A 21322-nucleotide genomic window follows, 5' to 3' on the forward strand; every position below is an offset into this window, starting at 1 on the left:
AAAATCAAAGGACCAAGGAAAACCTATATGTGAAGTTGAAAAATATCCCTCCAGCAGTTTCCAGGAAACAGCGATAACAAACTTCAATTATCAAAATCCAAGATGGCCACCTAGAAGCCATTTTGTTTTCTGGATCAGGCTCAAAATCAAACGGCACATCTAGGGACAAAAGGGAACCCATTTATTGAATTTGGGGAAAATCCTTCTAAAACTTCTCCAGGAAAAGTGATAACAAGGATTGCTTGGGGAAAATTGACAACTGACTGACCACGGATGAAGGTTGATTTGAACGGCCAACATCCGATGATGGGTGAAAAAAATAAAAATAAAACCAGAATTTGTATGAAGTATATGTGCAATATGCATACCTTTATTAGACAAATGCATGATACAGCCAAAAATGTGAAGAACTTTATCCCATAGAGACTGAACTTCTTACAATATGTTACAATGACAGAGAGAAAACACACAAAAGATAGACCAATCTGAGAATCTCTCACCAGTAGTAAGGGATTGTATGACCGGTTGATGAGCATTTAACCAATCATAACATTTAAATGTCTAGCTGATACACATTGATGATTCAATTAATTGTTAATGTACTCTTACAAACAGTTGCAGACAGTAATTCATAAATGGGAAGTAATTTAATTTATTAGCAAGAAATTCAATTTAATCCTAAAATCCTTGCTAGTCAAATACAAGTATATCAACACCAAAAAAAATTTTTAAAAAAAAGATAACACATCAATTTGGTTTATTTCAACAATAAACTATAATGTAATTAAAAGATATTTTTGGAAAAGAAAAATACAAAAAAATGTGTTAAGGAAAACATCAAAAAGCAATCTTTGGAAAAGCTGACTGTGTTACAATATAAATGAAAGCTCCAGGAATAGCGTCTTAAAACAGTTTTGGAATGTAACAACTAACAATCTTTAACAACGGTAAACAAGGCGGGGCATTACATGCCATTCACTTTGGAATAGGACTTTTTCTCACAATTTGGAATCAAAACATTTTATAAAAAACAACAATTGATTGAGTTTTTTTACTGATGATATTCACATCATTCTAACTTGTGTTATGACAGGGACGACAATTCACTTCAACATGACAAGTCTGCTGACAACAATCTGTTGTAAGGGAAGTAACTCTAACTAAACAAGGGATACATGAGTATGATTTGGTTTTACATTATGCTACAGATATATCATGTTACATAACCTGATCATTTAAACCTTTAGACAATCAAAATTGAAGCCCACTGAAAAATGACAAATGTATAACTCTGGTGTTTTGAATAATCTCCATCCGTTCATGTCAAAAGTGTTAATAATGCAGTTTTGGATGTAGTAAGAACAAGAAGCAAAAGGGCTTTAATTGTCATCTGACTGCTTTGTACTACTGTAGTATACATACTCAGTAGCGAGTATAGTGGTACTGTTGGCTATGGCTGACATGGCTGACATCTTGGATTTGGGACCGACCCGAAAAATAACAACACTTGGCCAGGACCATCTCAGGATTGTTTCAGGTAAGTAAGTGCTGAGTCCCACTAGTGGAACTTGAGAAGAAGTTAAAAATAGGTGTTGTTCAGGAAAACCATGAGTATGCAATGATGTTACAAAATAGCCACCTCGCCTGCCATGTCAAAGTTTTTTCATGATGCTTAAAAATAACAAAGTTTGGTTTGCTCCTTCTCCTGAACATCCCCACCAATTGCCAGTTCTATGATACTGGTGGAACTGGAGAAGAAGTTAAAAATGTGTTTTTTTCAAGATGGAGGCCATCTTGAATCGATCTGGAAAATAACAGGACCATCTCAGGATCATTTCAGGAATGTTAGGGCTCAGTCCCACTAGTCAGTAGATAGAAGTTTGAAATGTGAAAAGATTACCAACAGCACACAGCAGACGACAACAGATGAAGCATGATGACTAAAGAAGGTATATATTACCTTCGGGTGTCACAGAGACTTAAGGGTGTATGTAATCTTACTGTGACACAAAGACTTAAGGCTAATGTTACCTTAAACTGTGACAGCCTTAGGGGTGTATGTTACCTTACCATGACAGCCTTAAGGGAGTAGGTTACCTTACCATGACAGCCTTAGGGGTGTATGTTACCTTACGGTGACATGATTATATAAGTTACACTGTATCATACTGGGACAAAGACACTTAAGTATGTATATCACCTTACTCTGACACTGAGATTTAATCGGAATTTTTCATTAAAATTTCACAAATTTCAAGAACCTTTATCTATGCAATAAATTTCAACCATAAAACAGAACGAATTTTGTCAAGGTTCATCCATCTGTTATATGCAAATACATTTAGCATGATGTCAACGTGCAGTAAAGATCTACTGTAGGCAGATTTGGTATGTATGGCAAAGAATCCCTCTAACCATCATCAAATTGTTTTAAGGGAGGTAATGTTAGTACAAAGATCAATGTGTAAAGTAACATTTCTTATCTCATTTTTGTAGCAACAAATCAACAGGAAATTAACAAATCTTTACCTCTAAAACAATGATGTATATGAGGATTCTGGAGACCAGGACTGTAGAGACACACAAGTAATATAGGATGAGACATCACTTCCAAGGATTTCTATAGAACACTCGGATGTCAGTAAACTTCCCACATTACATCACTCTTTTTCACTTCTTAATTATCTCCGTTAAAATCTCAGGGTTTTCCAAAATATAATACAAAACATTTTACACATTATATATCTATACTAATGAATACATTCATACTTCAAATCAGAGTCATTTATTTCATTTCGTTACCATTAATTAATTTTTTATAATGTTATTGTGAGTAAAATCAAACAGTATCACATTTAATTTGCTTATAAAGTATGTATACATAACTGATTAAATCCTAGTATAGTTATGTAAAAGGCTACTAGATATAGTGAGACAGTAAACAATACATGAATATTCATTAAGTACTTGTAGCAATATGTATAACTGAAGTTATCTCCCTTCTGTAATAAAGTCTTTAGATGCTTTACTAAAACCTTATACTAAGGCTTACAAAATCTCAAAACATTCTACTATGGTCATTTTATTTTTTTCTAAAAATAAACGAAGTATTTTTAACTTTGAATAGAAAAGATCTAGAAATGAAAATGAATTAACTTGTTAACTATGTAAAGAAAAACAATACATACTATCAATGCATTTTAGATGCGATTCCTCTGTGTCCTAGGCTTAGTTATACCCAGCCCAGAACAAGGATGTTATACCCCATCATTCAATCAATCTATGTAATTTCTGTACACTGTTCTCAATGTAAGTTGTATGGACCGCTCTCAATGTAAGTTGAATAGAAGTAATGATTACAAATGAAGAACCAGCCACAGGTCTAGGTAATATTCACTGGGTTGTTAGATTTGTCAAGCAAACACCGTTAGAGGTTATTAAGCATGAATAACTTGCACTGAAACTACTAAATAGAAATGATAGGTAAGATTAGAATCAGTAGAATTGAGGCTACCACAAAACAACTAAAGCAAATCTGAATGAATCACTGGTTAAATATATCAAAACTTGAAAAACCTAATGCAATGGTTTGCTAAATATTGTGTCTGCTGTCAGTTGTATAAATATTTAAAGACTTTGTGAGTGATATTACCACTAGTGCTAGCTGTGGTCTAAATGGAACCAGCCACTTGAGCATAGGAGAGTTTTATCCTAATCAGTCTTGTAACTTCAACAATATATTCTTACTCAACACTTTCCTGTGTGGCATGATGATTTGTTTGTCAACAAGAAAGTGTTCAATATCCTACTCAGTAAAGGTGAGCCGATTCTTATTGATACCGTTTTATTGTATTGACGAGCTGAAAGGCTCATAGCAATAAGGAATGGCCAGAACTCTGTAGTAATTGTAAACCTCAGCAAAAGGAAACAGATATACTACATTCCAAATGGGATATTTTTTATATCAATACCAGCTAAATAATACACCTACAGACATATGATACTGCCTAGATCTATGGATGTTAATGGACTATCTTACACTCCATGAGAAAAAAACATTTAAGTTGAATGTGGGACTGGTGTTGTAATGAGACAAGTTAGTCAGAGCCATACAAATTTGACCACAAGGATAAAAAAAGAGAAAAAAATGCTGCTGGGTGTAACTAAACAGGGAGAGGAACCTGTGAACCAACAATACAATTTCTATTTCCTGATTTGAGTCTAAAGATTTTAATCAAAAAGGAAATAAAACCTAGGAATACAAGGTTAATTTGATATTTGTTTATAAATGATTACTACAGTTTCAACAAATTCCTAGCCAAAGTTATATAAAATATCATAATACCAAGGGAATATATAGGGTATGAGGATGTTTTTATATAATGACCGTTGGACCAGTTAAGAGATATAAATAAACAACACTAAAATACATACTATATCAAACAGTCATCAATCACTCTGCTTTGGGTCTTTATGATCCCCTTTATGACAATAACTCCAACTGATCTAATCATGTACGTGTAATGTGGTGTAGATGTATCGTGGATTTTCTCAGGTTGGCTCCCCTTAATAGTGATATTAGTGATCTAATAGTCATGACAGCAAAGAGAAATCTAACTGCACAAATTCTATTATTTTCATTGTTACAGTTATTTAAACAAACAAATATTATAATATGTTAACAAATTTGGTTAGTCATAAACTGAAATTAAGAAATTAAAAATACCATTTTTATTTTGAAATATGTTTTTCACTTTCTAAGTTTTCTCCTATTTCTGATTATATAGATGATTTATTTCCAAAATCTGAACAATCCATTTTAAAATGAACTATTACAGTTATGCAATGAAGGATGTGAAACAATGTGGAGTTGACATAATCACCTACTATCCCTTTTAGAGATAAAAGTATCAGCAAAAATGTACATATTTAACAAATATACAAAAAATAGCTATGAACAGTAAGCATATATTTACAAAAAATCTTTATAACAGATGTAAATTAAATAAAAAAAATACAACTTCAATTCAGAGGGAATTACATCATTAACAAATATGATGAGAATTTGCTATATTCATTGATGCTATACACATTTACAATCCTGGCAATCATACATAATCATATACATGTGTAATATACACAAATACAAAACAAGAAATAGCATTAATAATCTACCTATACACAAATATATATACAAAGAAAACAATATTTGCACTAAACATATGGTCCCCTTATCCCGGAATCATTAATGTACTCAATCCACATGTGTGATAACACTATTGCATTGATCATCAAAGTCTTGAAAAACATTTTATATGCCTAATTACCATAATTCTTAACTTTGATAGAATATAGAAAGTTTTGAAAACAAATTTTCTTTCTCTTAATTTCTGAAAATTTACAAAACCATTAGGCATTCAAGTTTAAATGATAGTTTTGTATCCAAATACATTTGTTCAGTTATAAATTTTGATGCATTTGCTGATGAATAAGTGATCTTAAAGAATTAGATTTATATCATGATCAGCAGGTATTTCTATCATCACATCAACACTTGGTCAAAAATAAAGCAGACAATAATACCTGTACTTTAAAACAAAAAGGTAAAATCATCTTAACCAGTGAAAATTCGAGCACAAAAATGGTACACAGCTTCCAGCTATCCACACTGAACAGCCACAAACGAACACAGTGTTGGATTTAATTAGTTTAATTATAAAGTAAATCATAGCTGAAACTTGTTTGCTTGCTATCACAAATCAACACCATGAATGTATACTAATTAACAACTATGTACTACATGGATGAATTTCTACTTTCGCTTTCCATATACATATACTAGTAATTGGCACATGACATTCTCACAAAAATGTGAAGCATTTATCATGGACTATGTGAAAGCTAATATGTGATGCTAGTTCAAATGGTGTTGATTCCCTCATACATCAGAGACAGTAATACATTACAGAATGGTAAAATGTCAGTTTATATTGTACAAAATAATGTACTGGATATTTCCATAAAAACAAAAAATATGAGAAATAAATAAGCTACTGGCTTGATTCTATAAGGAACATATATTTCAGGTTGAAAACATATTTACAAACATTACTTCCCAGATCCACATCGATGATTTCCGGAGACCAGCTCCTACTACATATCTAAACAAGACCATTTCAATATAGACATCTAACCTATCTGCCTCTAGGCCTAATGTTAATTAAATGTTTATAGATAGTTACCAAACTGGGTTCATTTACCAATGTTAGCCTCCGTCAAGTCTGTCCTGTCTTCTGAGTATTTGGTCAACAATGGGAAAATTTGCCTCCTTTTATTTAGTATCAATTTTTTCTGGTATTGATTTCTCATCTCAAAAAACATAAATTTGAGTTTAAACTTGAGTTTTTGGGTTTACTTAAAGTTGGAAACATAATTTTGACAGTCTATTTTTCCTTGTTTGAATGCAATTAATAAGAAATCTCAAATTTATAAGAATCTCTTCCCTGCCCCCAGTAGAAACATTATTTATGATTTTCAAATAATATAAATTGGTGAAATGGTAAACATTGTTCAAAAAAATATATTCTCATCTGAAGTTTTATTCAAAGTATCAGATCCTCCTTTTTATTGTGTCAAGGGTCCACTGAACATTTTAACAAACGAGACTGTTAACTTCAAATCCAAAGAGGACATTTTAAGCAACTGACCCCATAGACATCAGGCTAAAACTCCTCGAGACCCCATAGTCATCAGGCTAAAAATCCTCGGTAAGTATATCAAGTGTTACAATGTCATATACTTTTTAATGCTACACATTTATGCACACACTCAAACTTCATACATCTATAATATTGAGGGGAGAATTGTGTTAAGTACAAGACTATTCATCGGCTGTTTAACAAGGAGGATCTCTCCCTCATTGATATCGATGAAATACTGGTACACATAAAATAACCACACTGATTAATCCTCCACAGTAGGTACTATCTTTAAAAAAACATCAATATGAACATGTTCTTCAATTGAAACTAGAGGAAAACACCATTTCAATTTAGTGCTTCAAAAGCACAATGTTACTGCCAAAGTAAGCAATCCGGAATGATTGTTGTGCAGTATAATCTTAGTGTATCATGACATGTCTACGTTTCTGCATTGTATGCTTTCTGAAACATTAAAAATGATAACAAATCTTGGAATGCTACCTGAATGTAACATGTTCCTCTTGTCAATAATTCCTATTGAGGTGTTGATACAGCCCTTCCTTGCTGTGATCTATATCATACATACACAGGCACTGTAGCAAATGATATTGTCACTAATTATATTTTGAGGTGCCCTTGAACTTACGTTTCAATTTGGTGGAAGACAGGTATGGTAATAAACACAGTGTTCTAGAATACACTCTCCAGTACAACATTTAATCTGATCAATAAAATCACAGAACATCCCTCATGATCCATGGTGTCTGAAGTAACCAAATTCCACTGTACAGTCCTGAACAGTCTATATGTTCATAACAGGAACTTGTTATCTTCTGTGTCGCGATGATGCTACTAACTACCAGTAAAACACTTATAGGCGACAGACAAGTACTTCCATTGGATCAGTGACACTAATACAACATCCTAAAATGTAAACCTACAGAAATCTACGGAATGGAGCTTAAACAACAGACTGTCTGAGGTGTATTTGTGATCTGTAGGGGTGTGAGCAGAGAGAGGAACTAGAACAGCAGATCAGCACTGCTATTGTCTGTCCAGTTAAATGTTTCATCCTCAGCAATAGGTAAAACATCCATTTCCTCGGAATTATCTACCGGATCAGGGTCAGGGGAGGCAACTGGAGGCTCTTCACCCATTGACATCCCAAACTCAAAGTCTACAGACATCTTCGACTTGTAGCCACCGAAGCTACCTGTAAAATAAACCATTCCAATATTAGGAAAACCATGCAATAACCTATGGATACATACATATTATAAAGTTAAACTCACATCGTCATCTTACTTAATCGATACACTTATAATATACGTAATTACATTTCCGTTTATAACAAGACTTGATTTTGTGTTCTAACATTTTGTATTGTTTAATTCTTTCAAATTACTAAAAGTCAGTGTCACATACATATGCATACAATGGTTTATTTACAGTACACAAAATATAAGTGAGTGATTGAATAACTTATAGATCATGTGAGTGGATAGCTTATAGATCATGTGATTGAATAACTTATAGATCATGTGAGTAAATAACTTATATATCATGTGAGTGGATAGCTTATAGATCATGTGAGTGGACAGCTTATAGATCATGTGATTGAATAACTTATAGATCATGTGAGTAAATAACTTATATATCATGTGAGAGGATAACTTATATATCATGTGAGTGGATAACTTATAGATCATGTGAGTGGATAACTTATAGATCATGTCAGTGGATAACTTATATATCATGTGAGTGGATAACTTATAGATCATGTGCGTGGATAACTTATATATCATGTGAGTGGATAACTTATAGATCATGTGAGTGGATAACTTATATATCATGTGAGTGGATAACTTATATATCATGTGAGTGGATAACTTATATATCATGTGAGAGGATAACTTATAGATCATGTGAGTAAATAACTTATATATCATGTGAGTGGATAACTTATATATCATGTGGGTGAATAACTTATAGATCATGTGAGTGAATAACTTATAGATCATGTGAGTGGATAACTTATAGATCATGTGGGTGAATAACTTATAGATCATGTGAGTAAATAACTTATATATCATGTGAGTGGATAACTTATAGATCATGTGGGTGCATAACTTATAGATCATGTGAGTGAATAACTTATAGATCATGTGAGTGGATAACTTATAGATCATGTGGGTGAATAACTTATAGATCATGTGAGTAAATAACTTATATATCATGCGAGTGGATAACTTATAGATCATGTGAGTGGATAACTTATAGATCATGTGAGAGGATAACTTATAGATCATGTGAGTGGATAACTTATAGATCATGTGAGTGGATAACTTATAGATCATGTGAGTGGATAACTTATAGATCATGTGAGTGGATAACTTATATATCATGTGAGTGGATAACTTATAGATCATGTGGGTGAATAACTTATAGATCATGTGAGTGGATAACTTATATATCATGTGAGAGGATAACTTATAGATCATGTGGGTGGATAACTTATATATCATGTGGGTGGATAACTTATAGATCATGTCAGTGGATAACTTATAGATCATGTGAGAGGATAACTTATAGATCATGTGAGTGGATAACTTATAGATCATGTGAGTGGATAACTTATAGATCATGTGAGTGGATAACTTATAGATCATGTGATTGAATAACTTATAGATCATGTGAGTCAGTGGATAACTTATATATCATGTGAGTGGATAACTTATATATCATGTGAGAGGATAACTTATAGATCATGTCAGTGGATAACTTATAGATCATGTGAGAGGATAACTTATAGATCATGTGAGTGGATAACTTATAGATCATGTGAGTGGATAACTTATAGATCATGTGAGAGGATAACTTATAGATCATGTGAGTGGATAACTTATAGATCATGTGAGTGGATAACTTATATATCATGTGAGTTGATAACTTATAGATCATGTGAGTGGATAACTTATAGATCATGTGAGTGGATAACTTATACAAATGTAGATCATGATTTGGCTTCAACATATCTAACATTATGAAACAAGGTAATTTTTCAGTGTGATAAAACGATCTGCATGTATTGTAATCTAGAGTACTATGAGAATAAAGTGTATCTCATAAACTGAGATGTTATAATGTATATCTCATAAACTGAGATGGTTATACTGTATAGCTCATAAACTGAGATGTTATACTGTATATCTCATAAACTGAGATGTTATAATGTATATCTCATAAACTGAGATGTTATAATGTATATCTCATAAACTGAGATGTTATACTGTATATCTCATAAACTGAGATGTTATAATGTATATCTCATAAACTGAGATGTTATAATGTATATCTCATAAACTGAGATGTTATAATGTATATCTCATAAACTGAGATGTTATAATGTATATCTCATAAACTGAGATGTTATACTGTATCTCATAAACTGAGATGTTATACTGTATCTCATAAACTGAGATGTTATACTGTATCTCATAAACTGAGATGTTATAATGTATATCTCATAAACTGAGATGTTATACTGTATATCTCATAAACTGAGATGTTATACTGTATCTCATAAACTGAGATGTTATACTGTATATCTCATAAACTGAGATGTTATACTGTATCTCATAAACTGAGATGTTATACTGTATATCTCATAAACTGAGATGTTATACTGTATCTCATAAACTGAGATGTTATACTGTATATCTCATAAACTGAGATGTTATACTGTATCTCATAAACTGAGATGTTATACTGTATCTCATAAACTGAGATGTTATAATGTATATCTCATAAACTGAGATGTTATACTGTATATCTCATAAACTGAGATGTTATACTGTATCTCATAAACTGAGATGTTATACTGTATATCTCATAAACTGAGATGTTATACTGTATCTCATAAACTGAGATGTTATACTGTATCTCATAAACTGAGATGTTATAATGTATATCTCATAAACTGAGATGTTATACTGTATATCTCATAAACTGAGATGTTATACTGTATATCTCATAAACTGAGATGTTATACTGTATATCTCATAAACTGAGATGTTATAATGTATATCTCATAAACTGAGATGTTATAATGTATATCTCATAAACTGAGATGTTATAATGTATATCTCATAAACTGAGATGTTATAATGTATATCTCATAAACTGAGATGTTATAATGTATCTCATAAACTGAGATGTTATACTGTATCTCATAAACTGAGATGTTATACTGTATATCTCATAAACTGAGATGTTATACTGTATATCTCATAAACTGAGATGTTATACTGTATATCTCATAAACTGAGATGTTATACTGTATATCTCATAAACTGAGATGTTATAATGTATATCTCATAAACTGAGATGTTATAATGTATATCTCATAAACTGAGATGTTATAATGTATATCTCATAAACTGAGATGTTATAATGTATATCTCATAAACTGAGATGTTATAATGTGTCTCATAAACTGAGATGTTATAATGTATATCTCATAAACTGAGATGTTATAATGTATATCTCATAAACTGAGATGTTATAATGTATATCTCATAAACTGAGATGTTATAATGTGTCTCATAAACTGAGATGTTATAATCAGTTCTATCCCCGTGTTACAGTGTCTAGACCACCTAAGTCCCTATAACAATGTTGTCTGTTGTTTTGCAGATTTGGTCGATCATCCTCGTGGCTAAACATGACACATCAAGAGGAGTATGACCCCACACAGGCGGACCAGCTCATAATTACACACTTAGCCTTTTCTTTAAATGGATGTTATTTCCTTGTTGTAAAAGTCATTGAAATATGGGGATCTCTTACAGAAAAGACAACCAGTGGCATGATTCATTATCAATTACAGTTAACCGTCTAGTTCAAAGGTTTTCAAAGCTGTCTGGTAGATGTTTGTACAAGGAGATGTTATTTGATAGAATAAGATTCTAAAGTGAAACTCAGGATGTAAAATACTGAAGAATTGCAAATGATAAACCATGGTTTGTTACAGGTAAAATTGATTGGACTCCCTATCATATTAAACATGATGCATATAAAATAGTCTAAAAGTGTTCACTAGTTTTGGTAGCTGATGAGGTAGAAGAGCTAGCGATGAAGTCCCATCAGGCCAATGTCTATTGGAAATCACATGAGTTTGTCAGTTTAAAACTGATCTTAGGAAGTGATTTACACATCAGAAAGCATATAAGCCATTTTGCAGGTGGCTCCTACAGGTTTTCATGATTTTAGATTGTTGAAATGCATTAAAAATTCAGTATGTATAACATGACCATTGGCATTCAACTAAATTGCATTTTGACATTTCATCCCAGGCAGTAGGCTAACCTGGAGCCTTTTGTTTCTTTATGTGGTATAGAATGGGTCTACTTTCAAATCAAGGGTTTAATTTTTCTCCAAGACAATTTACTGGCAGATTTATATTTTCCTGAAGCTCAGGCATGGTTTTCATGGCTGCCTTATGCAGTGGTACCCTGGCTCCCACATTTAATATTACTGGTACCCTGGGTCCCACATTTAATAGTACTGGTACCCTGGGTCCCACATTTAATAGTACTGGTACCCTGGGTTCCACATTTAATATTACTGGTACCCTGGGTCCCACATTTAATAGTACTGGTACCCTGGGTCCCACATTTAATAGTACTGGTACCCTGGGTCCCACATTTAATAGTACTGGTACCCTGGGTTCCACATTTAATAGTATTGGTACCCTGGGGCCACATTTAATAGTACTGGTACCCTGGGTCCCACATTTAATAGTACTGGTATCCTGGTTCCCATATTTAACAGTACCGGTACCCTGGGTCCCACATTTAATAGTACTGGTACCCTGGGTCCCACAATTAACAGTACTGGTACCCTGGGTCCCACATTTAATAGTACTAGTACCCTGGGTCCCACATTTAATAGTACTAGTACCCTGGGTTCCACATTTAATAGTATTGGTACTCTGGGTCCCAGATTTAATAGTACTGGTACCCTGGGTCCCACATTTAATAGTACTGGTACCCTGGGTTCCACATTTAATAGTATTGGTACCCTGGGGCCACATTTAATAGTACTGGTACCCTGGGTCCCACATTTAATAGTACTGGTATCCTGGTTCCCATATTTAACAGTACCGGTACCCTGGGTCCCACATTTAATAGTACTGGTACCCTGGGTCCCACAATTAACAGTACTGGTACCCTGGGTCCCACATTTAATAGTACTAGTACCCTGGGTCCCACATTTAATAGTACTAGTACCCTGGGTTCCACATTTAATAGTATTGGTACTCTGGGTCCCAGATTTAATAGTACTGGTACCCTGGGTCCCACATTTAATAGTACTGGTACGCTGGGTCCCACATTTAATATCATTGGTACCCTGGGTCCCACATTTAATATCATTGGTACCCTGGGTCCCACATTTAATAGTATTGGTACCCTGGGGCCACATTTAATATTACTGGTACCCTGGGTCCCACATTTAATAGTACTGGTACCCTGGGTTCCACATTTAATAGTACTGGTACCCTGGGTCCCACATTTAATAGTACTGGTACCCTGGGTCCCACATTTAATAGTATTGGTACCCTGGGTCCACATTTAATAGTATTGGTACCCTGGGTCCCACATTTAATAGTACTGGTACCCTGGGTCCCACATTTAATAGTACTGGTACCTTGGGTCCCACATTCAATATTACTGGTACCCTGGGTCCCACATTTAATAGTACTGGTACCCTGGGTCCCACATTTAATATCATTGGTAACCTGGGTCCAACATTTAATAGTACTGGTACCCTGGGTCCCACATTTAATAGTACTGGTACCCTGGGTCCCACATTTAATAGTACTGGTACCCTGGGTACCATATTTAATAGTACTGGTACTCTGGGTCATATATTAATTGCAGGTTCTTTGTGATCATGACTATATATATAAACTCTGATTAGCCAAAAGGTGTTCTAACTTTCCTTCCTATATAGTACAACCATGGGAAAATGATTCAATTTAAACACAAATATATAGGCCAATAAGTAGTGGCCTAAGAGAATTAATCAAAGAGACCATATCGACCATACTGTCACATTTACACTGAGGAAAGTATCCGCTCTATAAATCCCAGACATGATTAATTTAAACCCAAACCCCCAGTCTACTCTATCACCCAATCAGTCAACTGGAACCTGATATGTATGGATACTTTCTAGGACACTTGGTGAATAATTGGTGCAACCAGTCTGTAAAGTAAGCATAATCTGGTTAACTGTACATACCGAAGGATGCATGGCGTTACTTATCATGGTACAGTGAACATGATTTCAGAAAATAAAAGCCACAAGTGAAGTTCTTTGATTATTTACTATTCAAATCAGAATGGGGATAATCCTGTAAGATTTCTGTGATTGATATGTCAGGATTATTCCTTCATCTATTTACAGAGGAAAGCAAAATGTAATTCTAAATGAGTTGGGATGGAAGAGGTCATGGGTATTGTTCTAAGACCTTAGTAAATTGCTTGCTTTCCTTTCAGGAGCATGCTACAGTAGTGTGACATAAGAGGAGAGGATATTCAGTACATGTTTTACCTCCCCCTGACAGTGGTGTGTTACTTCGAATAGAACTGTCAGCCATGCCTCCACTACGAGGGGTCTCAGGCACATCATCTGATGACTCATCCGCGTATTCAAAGTCTTCTAGTTTGATGACTGTTTTCTCTTCTTCTTCTGCTTGTTTCTTTACTTCTTCCTCTTCCTTTGGGTGAATGACGAGGTAGTCGTGCAGTGCTGCATTCTCAGACTGGTACTCGTGTGTGGCAGTGGCTTGGTCATTAAATGAAATTTTTAACTGAAATGACAAAACACATGTCAAGGTCAAAAGACGAGAAACTTCATTATTTCATTACAAACAAACGTCTGACACCTGCATTATATTACCCCGTTCTATAATTTCTGATATATTTGGTCCAAATGATTGTATATAGCAGCTTTGTAGTACATTAAGCATGTTTAACGATGACATACACTTTAGGATGATTACACAATGGTTAGCAATGTTACGATGATTCAAAGTCTACATTTTTTGGGTTTGTAATTATGTAGATCAAAATTTCCCAAACAATGTATTATGTACCCTGATGTTTAGTTGTTGTTGTGGACCATTTATATCTGTCGGTGACAGTAGTGTTCAAGTCATTAATTGGCTCTCAATCTTAATATGCTTTGTCAGAGTAACACTTAATTACACATACTTTGAGTAACATCTTCATGTAGAAATTCTTTAAAATAATTAGCTATTTTAATAATCAGCATTGATTTAATTTAAAGTTTGATTTATTTGTGTTAATTATTTTAAATGACTACCCCTAATTGGTGTATAACCTTGGTGGCCACTTCAACCTTCACAATCAGCACCAACATAATCATTGGTGACCTTGAGACCTAAAAATGACCACTGACAAGAATATATTAACATGCAGGAATGATGAGTAGTTGGACCCAACTAGTACTAGCTGAGTTCCCCGAGACATAAAACAGTTGTACCATTGACAGTTTTATAGGCTAGCTGACAGCTGACCCTAATCAGCTGATGTCCATGTGGTCAGTTATCAGGTATAGACACTAGATTCACCTGGCTGTAATGGACTGAGGAGCTGTACATCAGTAATATGTTACGACACCATCTGTTTGTGTTATCAACCGATTACATACGGTTGTACACTACACTATATATATAGGACACACCTACATGAATCATAATGTACACACTCAAACACCAGTAATCATGTACACATTCAAACAACTGTAGCTTAAGGCATTTTTCTTAATTGAATTTGCTTTTATTCACAGGAGAAAAAAAAACTCCTAGCAGTATGATAATAAAGACACATGTACACATGTCTACAAAAATACCTGTAAAATCAGAGGAGGCATGAGTCAAAACAATATTTAAAATGATTGAAAAATCTGTATAAACCCAACCAAATCAAATATTATCAGCATGCACATATATGTTTTAAGTAATTTGTTTAAAAAAAAAATTTCTATCTCAAATATTTTTTCTGTTGATTTAAGACTTTATAATCACTTTCATTTGATTATTTCAAAAGTTTCTGGCAATTATATGACATCACTAAAACTCCATGCCATGTTACTGCAGACAGTTTATAATCAATTGATGATTGGTTCTTTTTCAGCCACCAGGAAATATAATTAATTTGATCTATGATGTAATGCATGTATCAACCCCAGCACAATACATGTACACACACTGCTTGTTTATGGCCTCTATGCACTATTTACAACACCAAAGTGATAATAGTAATTTATGATACACATTTGAATTCTAACATGGTAATACACCCATATTACATAATTTTAAACCCCACCACCACCATTTGTTTCCTCTGTTTATTGATCAAATAAAGGATCTGATGTAATGTCACAAATCCCCTTAAAGTCAGCATTAAACTTCAGTTAAGTAGTAAAATCTGAGGAACCAATAGGTTCATCTCGAACAGACTGCTCCAGTCAGTTTAATCTACAATTAGTACGTTATTTACACATGTAGAAACTAGATATGTATCCCGATAGGAAACACAAAGCACTCTTAAAGTCTGTGATGTAAATTGAGTGTGGTCCCACTGTGTTAATGTCTAAGAATTAAGATAAAAGGAAGAGTTTTACTTATTTCAGGACAAACAAAATGAATAACTTTGGAGACCTTAATAAAGGCACAGCATTGGACAATATTGATAAGGACTTTTCAAAGTAAATTTATAAATCATAAACTATACTATATGTGATCATTACAGGTGATATCATGTATTACAGTTGATATGTATTACAGGTGCTTTATAGGTGTTTATGTATTATAGGTATTTATGCATGATAGGTGATATCATGTATTACAGGTGATATCATGTATTACAGTTGATATGTATTACAGGTGCTTTATAGGTATTTATGTATTATAGGTATTTATGTATTACAGGTGATTTCATGTATTATAGGTGATATCATATATTACATGTGATATCATGTAATACAGGTGATACCATGTAATACAGGTATTTATGTATTACAGGTGAAAACTAGAAAATGTCTGTAAGACATAAATGCCACTTGACACCTCATAACCTCAGCAGTTCCTGTGATTAGCTATAGTTACATTACATCGGGACGGGAAGGGACGCAACGAACGGACACAGGTAACACTATATGCCCCCCTCCCCCCATTTCATGGCGGAGACATACAAATGAAAATGAATATTCTCCTGTATTCTACATGATTGTCAAAGTCGAGATCATTGGCACTCCTTAGAGCTGACGCAGTTTGAACAATGAGAAAGGTAACGCCCCCATCCCTAGCCAAGCTAAGAATTGCATTCGTATGTAAATGTAACACCATCTATTTTGTCACAAGCCATTCAATTTACATTAGAATGTACTGATTAAGAAAAAAACAGAAACAGTACTAGTAGTTTAGCCTACATTTATAATCCACTTCATGAACTCTATGACAAACAATAGCTCATCATATATACATCTTAACATGCACAGAGAGATTTTAGATTACTCATACCTGATTAAAATGTGAATACATTATATTGTTACCTGAGCACTAACGGTTTTTACCTTCTTCTTAAGCTTTCCTGATTCAAATTTACAAATCATAGACTTAACATGATTTCTGCGTGGGACAACTCGTTCATCCACAAAAAGGTGAAGTGTCGAGGGTTGCCCTAAGACCTGTCGGCCTGAGTTAGATTGCCAGATGAGGTGGCACTGTCCTCTTCGCGTAGTACTCATAAACTCCGTCATGATTTTCACATTTACATACATCCATGCTCTCAACGAAACTTCCTGCGGGATCAAACTGTTCATTTGATGACAACACGAGATACCAGAATAACTTTACCTTTGTACCACTAATGCATCTCAGGGCTATTTCTTTTTAAATATCCCAGAAAAGACAGTTACATGACTGTATTGTTTGAATCTTACAAACCACAACATTCAAAGGTTTTTCTTGTTGGTCTAACAGTTACCATGACCTTGCCATTTCTCCTTAAGTACCAAGTCACATGAGATGTATAGTACATATTTCCATGCAATCACAGGAAGAACTCAGAAGGAAATTAAATACACCAAATTAACACCACAGAATCAACACTTATATTCAGCAAATATTCCATCATGTCTGTTATCTTCTTCAAGTAGAAAAATATCCTCAATTTCACGAAACAAGTCACAATAATTTCCTGATAAAATTTGAATCATACCAGGTAATTGTCTTCTTCATGTGTCTTACAATGTATAAACAGTTCTGTAAATGTATCAAGCCCACATCATTTTTGGAATGACAACTGAAGCGTCTGGCTTCCTTGCAGAGTTGGATGACGAATGCAGTTTTTGGGTGCCGAGATGTTTACCCTGGGTCACAGGATCAGCTGACTTCCGTAATGAGTGGGTATCTATGTTCAGTCCCATCACCCCTGGTATGACTGATTATATACTACGGTGACGAAACAGACTGCCTGTCAGTGCTAAAAGGATTCAGGTATAGATAGCTTAAATAATACTTGTGTTTTTACATGTTTCCATGTGAAAAGCAGGAGTGAAAATGATGACATAGCTACAGACATTTTCCTTGTTAAGATACTTTTCAGAAAATCTTCCTAAATGAAACATAAATGAAAATGAAACATAAATGAACTAGAACTGTCGCCAGGATGGCAGACTAATACCCCCGAAATCTGCATGAGTCAATGGACATTACTGAAACTGTTATTTAGAGGCTAACTAACATAACCTGTGCACACCCCTATTTCTGAAATTAAGAATGGCTGGAATATCTTTTGTTCATAATAAAGAGAATTTAGTCACTGACCAGTTACCATGGCAACAAAAATTTGGAATTCAAACAGCTGCATGCACATCTGCACATGTTTCATAGCTAACATTCCCGTAACTGCACATGTCCCCTAACATTCCCGTAACTGCACGTTCCCCAACATTTCCATAAAGTTTTGAGAAAATCGGTTCACAAGTTTAGGAGGAGTTGTCCGGACAAGAAAAACCTATGAATAGGAACCAGTAACCATGGCAACCAAAATTTTGGAATTTTGTGCATGCACATGCACATCTGGACCTGGACATGTTCCCTTCTATTTGTGTGAATTGTCATTGGAGTCGGCCCATTGGTTTATAAGGAGGAGTTGTCCGGACAAGATTTGTCAGACAGACGGACAACCTGATTCCAGTATACCCCCCCCCCCCCCCCCCCCCTCTAACTTCGTTGCGGGGGTATAAATTAAGACATTTTGAAGAGACCTAAAGGATTATAATGAATTAAGATGCAAAGAGCTCCGTGTCCTAAAAATCAATAGGAGTTTAAGTTATGAAAGGCACTTCTTTAGCATAAATTTAAACAACACTATACAAAATACTTGTGTCTAATGTCTGTGATAGTGTGGAGGAAAGATATTTGTTACCACAAATAACACACCTGAAATAATGATTCAAACATATTTCAGTTAATATTGTGACAATTTAGTACTTGAGTGGTGTTAAAAAGAACTTGAAAACCTGATATTTACATGATCTTAATGGAGTATTCCTGATCATTAAATGCTTTCTAACATCTTGGGTAGGGGGTCAGGAGTCAACATCCTGGGGAGGGGGTGGAGTCTAACATCCTGGGTAGGGGGTGGAGTCTAACATCCTGGGTAGGGGGTGGAGTCTAACATCCTGGGTAGGGGGTGGAGTCTAACATCCTGGGTAGGGGGTGGAGTCAACATCCTGGGTAGGGGGTGGAGTCTAACATCCTGGGTAGGGGGTGGAGTCTAACATCCTGGGTAGGGGGTGGAGTCTAACATCCTGGGTAGAGGGTGGAGTCAACATCCTGGGTAGGGGGTGGAGTCTAACATCCTGGGTAGGGGGTGGAGTCTAACATCCTGGGTAGGGGGTGGAGTCTAACATCCTGGGTAGGGGGTGGAGTCTAACATCCTGGGTAGGGGGTGGAGTCTAACATCCTGGGTAGGGGGTGGAGTCTAACATCCTGGGTAGGGGGTGGAGTCAACATCCTGGGTAGGGGGTGGAGTCAACATCCTGGGTAGGGGGTGGAGTCTACATCCTGGGTAGGGGGTGGAGTCTAACATCCCGGGTAGGGGGTGGAGTCTAACATCCTGGGTAGGGGGTGGAGTCTAACATCCTGGGTAGGGGGTGGAGTCTAACATCCTGGGTAGGGGGTGGAGTCTAACATCCTGGGGAGGGGGTGGAGTCTAACATCCTGGGGAGGGGGTGGAGTCAACATCCTGGGTAGGGGGTGGAGTCTAACATCCTGGGTAGGGGTTGGAGTCTAACATTGTGGGTAGGGGGTGGAGTCTAACATCCTGGGTAGGCGGTAGAGTCTAACATCCTGGCTAGGGGGTGGAGTTTAACATCCTGGGTACGGGGTGGAGTCTAACATCCTGGGTAGGGGGTGGAGTCTAACATCCCGGGTAGGGGGTGGAGTCTAACATCCTGGGTAGGGGGTGGAGTCTAACATCCTGGGTAGGGGGGTTGAGTCTAACATCCTGGGTAGGGGGTGGAGTCAACATCCTGGGTAGGGGGTGGAGTCTAACATCCTGGGTAGGGGGTGGAGTCTAACATCCTGGGTAGGGGGTGGAGTCTAACATCCTGGGTAGGGGGTGGAGTCAACATCCTTGGTAGGGGGTGGAGTCTAACATCCCGGGTAGGGGGTGGAGTCTAAGGTAGGTAGGGGGTAGGGAAGTACTATAATGGAGCCTGCTGTATGTAATACCTGATTGTAATTATGTAGCTTTTTTGTTTGTTTCCTATTTACTTACTGAAGGGGCCAGCCCTGTGAACTGGACAAAAAAGTACAATGGAGATCTGCCTACACATGCATATTAAATACAGCACATCAATGCACAGTAGAGCGCTTTTTGTCCAAAGCATACACCACAAATTGCTGGAGACACTTTGGACATAAAGCACCTGTCGTAGGGCCACCTTAGTGACAGCTATATCATGTAGCTGTCATGGAGCTTTACCTGCTGATAAGTGTGGCTCTAAGATCAGGAACATAAATATATCATTAACACCCATCAATACTTCCACCAGCCTTTGTTTATATGTCCTAGAGTCTTGTTGTACAAAGATAGGCAAATTAATAGTCGACACAATACTGTACATTATGAGAGTTTCTATTGTAACACGTTGGGGACACTTCATTAGGTGGTCAATTACAGGCATGGTTTATGTACCGGTGTCATATAAGATAAGTATCCCCCATAGGATTTGTATCCGGATACTAAAACTGGCCATAGGATTTGTATCCCCCCCATAGGAAAAGTATCCCCCCTATTCATATGAAACCTTATCTGTATACGGGTGTTCAATACAATGAATTTATATACTAGAAAGTATTAATGAACTCTTTTTTTTGATAATTGGAGGATTAAAGGAGTTTTTAAGATATTGGGAGAATGGACTGCAGGGGTGTATATATTTTATATACAGACTGTATCTATTTAATCATGAAATGTCAATTCAAGTGACAGCAAATATGATATATACAGTTTGCA

General features: G+C 35.5%; 1 protein-coding gene across 1 annotated transcript in view; it reads right to left on the reverse strand.

Annotated features, from left to right (window-relative positions):
- Positions 1 to 337: 337 nt before the first annotated feature.
- LOC117315406 (titin-like) overlaps positions 338 to 21322 on the reverse strand; it is a 71021-nt gene continuing 50036 nt past the window's right edge. The window contains exons 2-3 of the mRNA XM_033869590.1: positions 14319 to 14577; positions 338 to 7914 (exon numbers count right to left, since the gene is read on the reverse strand). Coding sequence (XP_033725481.1) covers positions 7724 to 7914; positions 14319 to 14577 — 450 coding nt within the window. The 3' untranslated portion in view covers positions 338 to 7723. The remainder of the gene's footprint in view (positions 7915 to 14318; positions 14578 to 21322) is intronic.

Source organism: Pecten maximus, chromosome 2 (genome assembly GCF_902652985.1).
Source record: "Pecten maximus chromosome 2, xPecMax1.1, whole genome shotgun sequence".
In the NCBI taxonomy this organism is placed as follows: domain Eukaryota; kingdom Metazoa; phylum Mollusca; class Bivalvia; order Pectinida; family Pectinidae; genus Pecten; species Pecten maximus.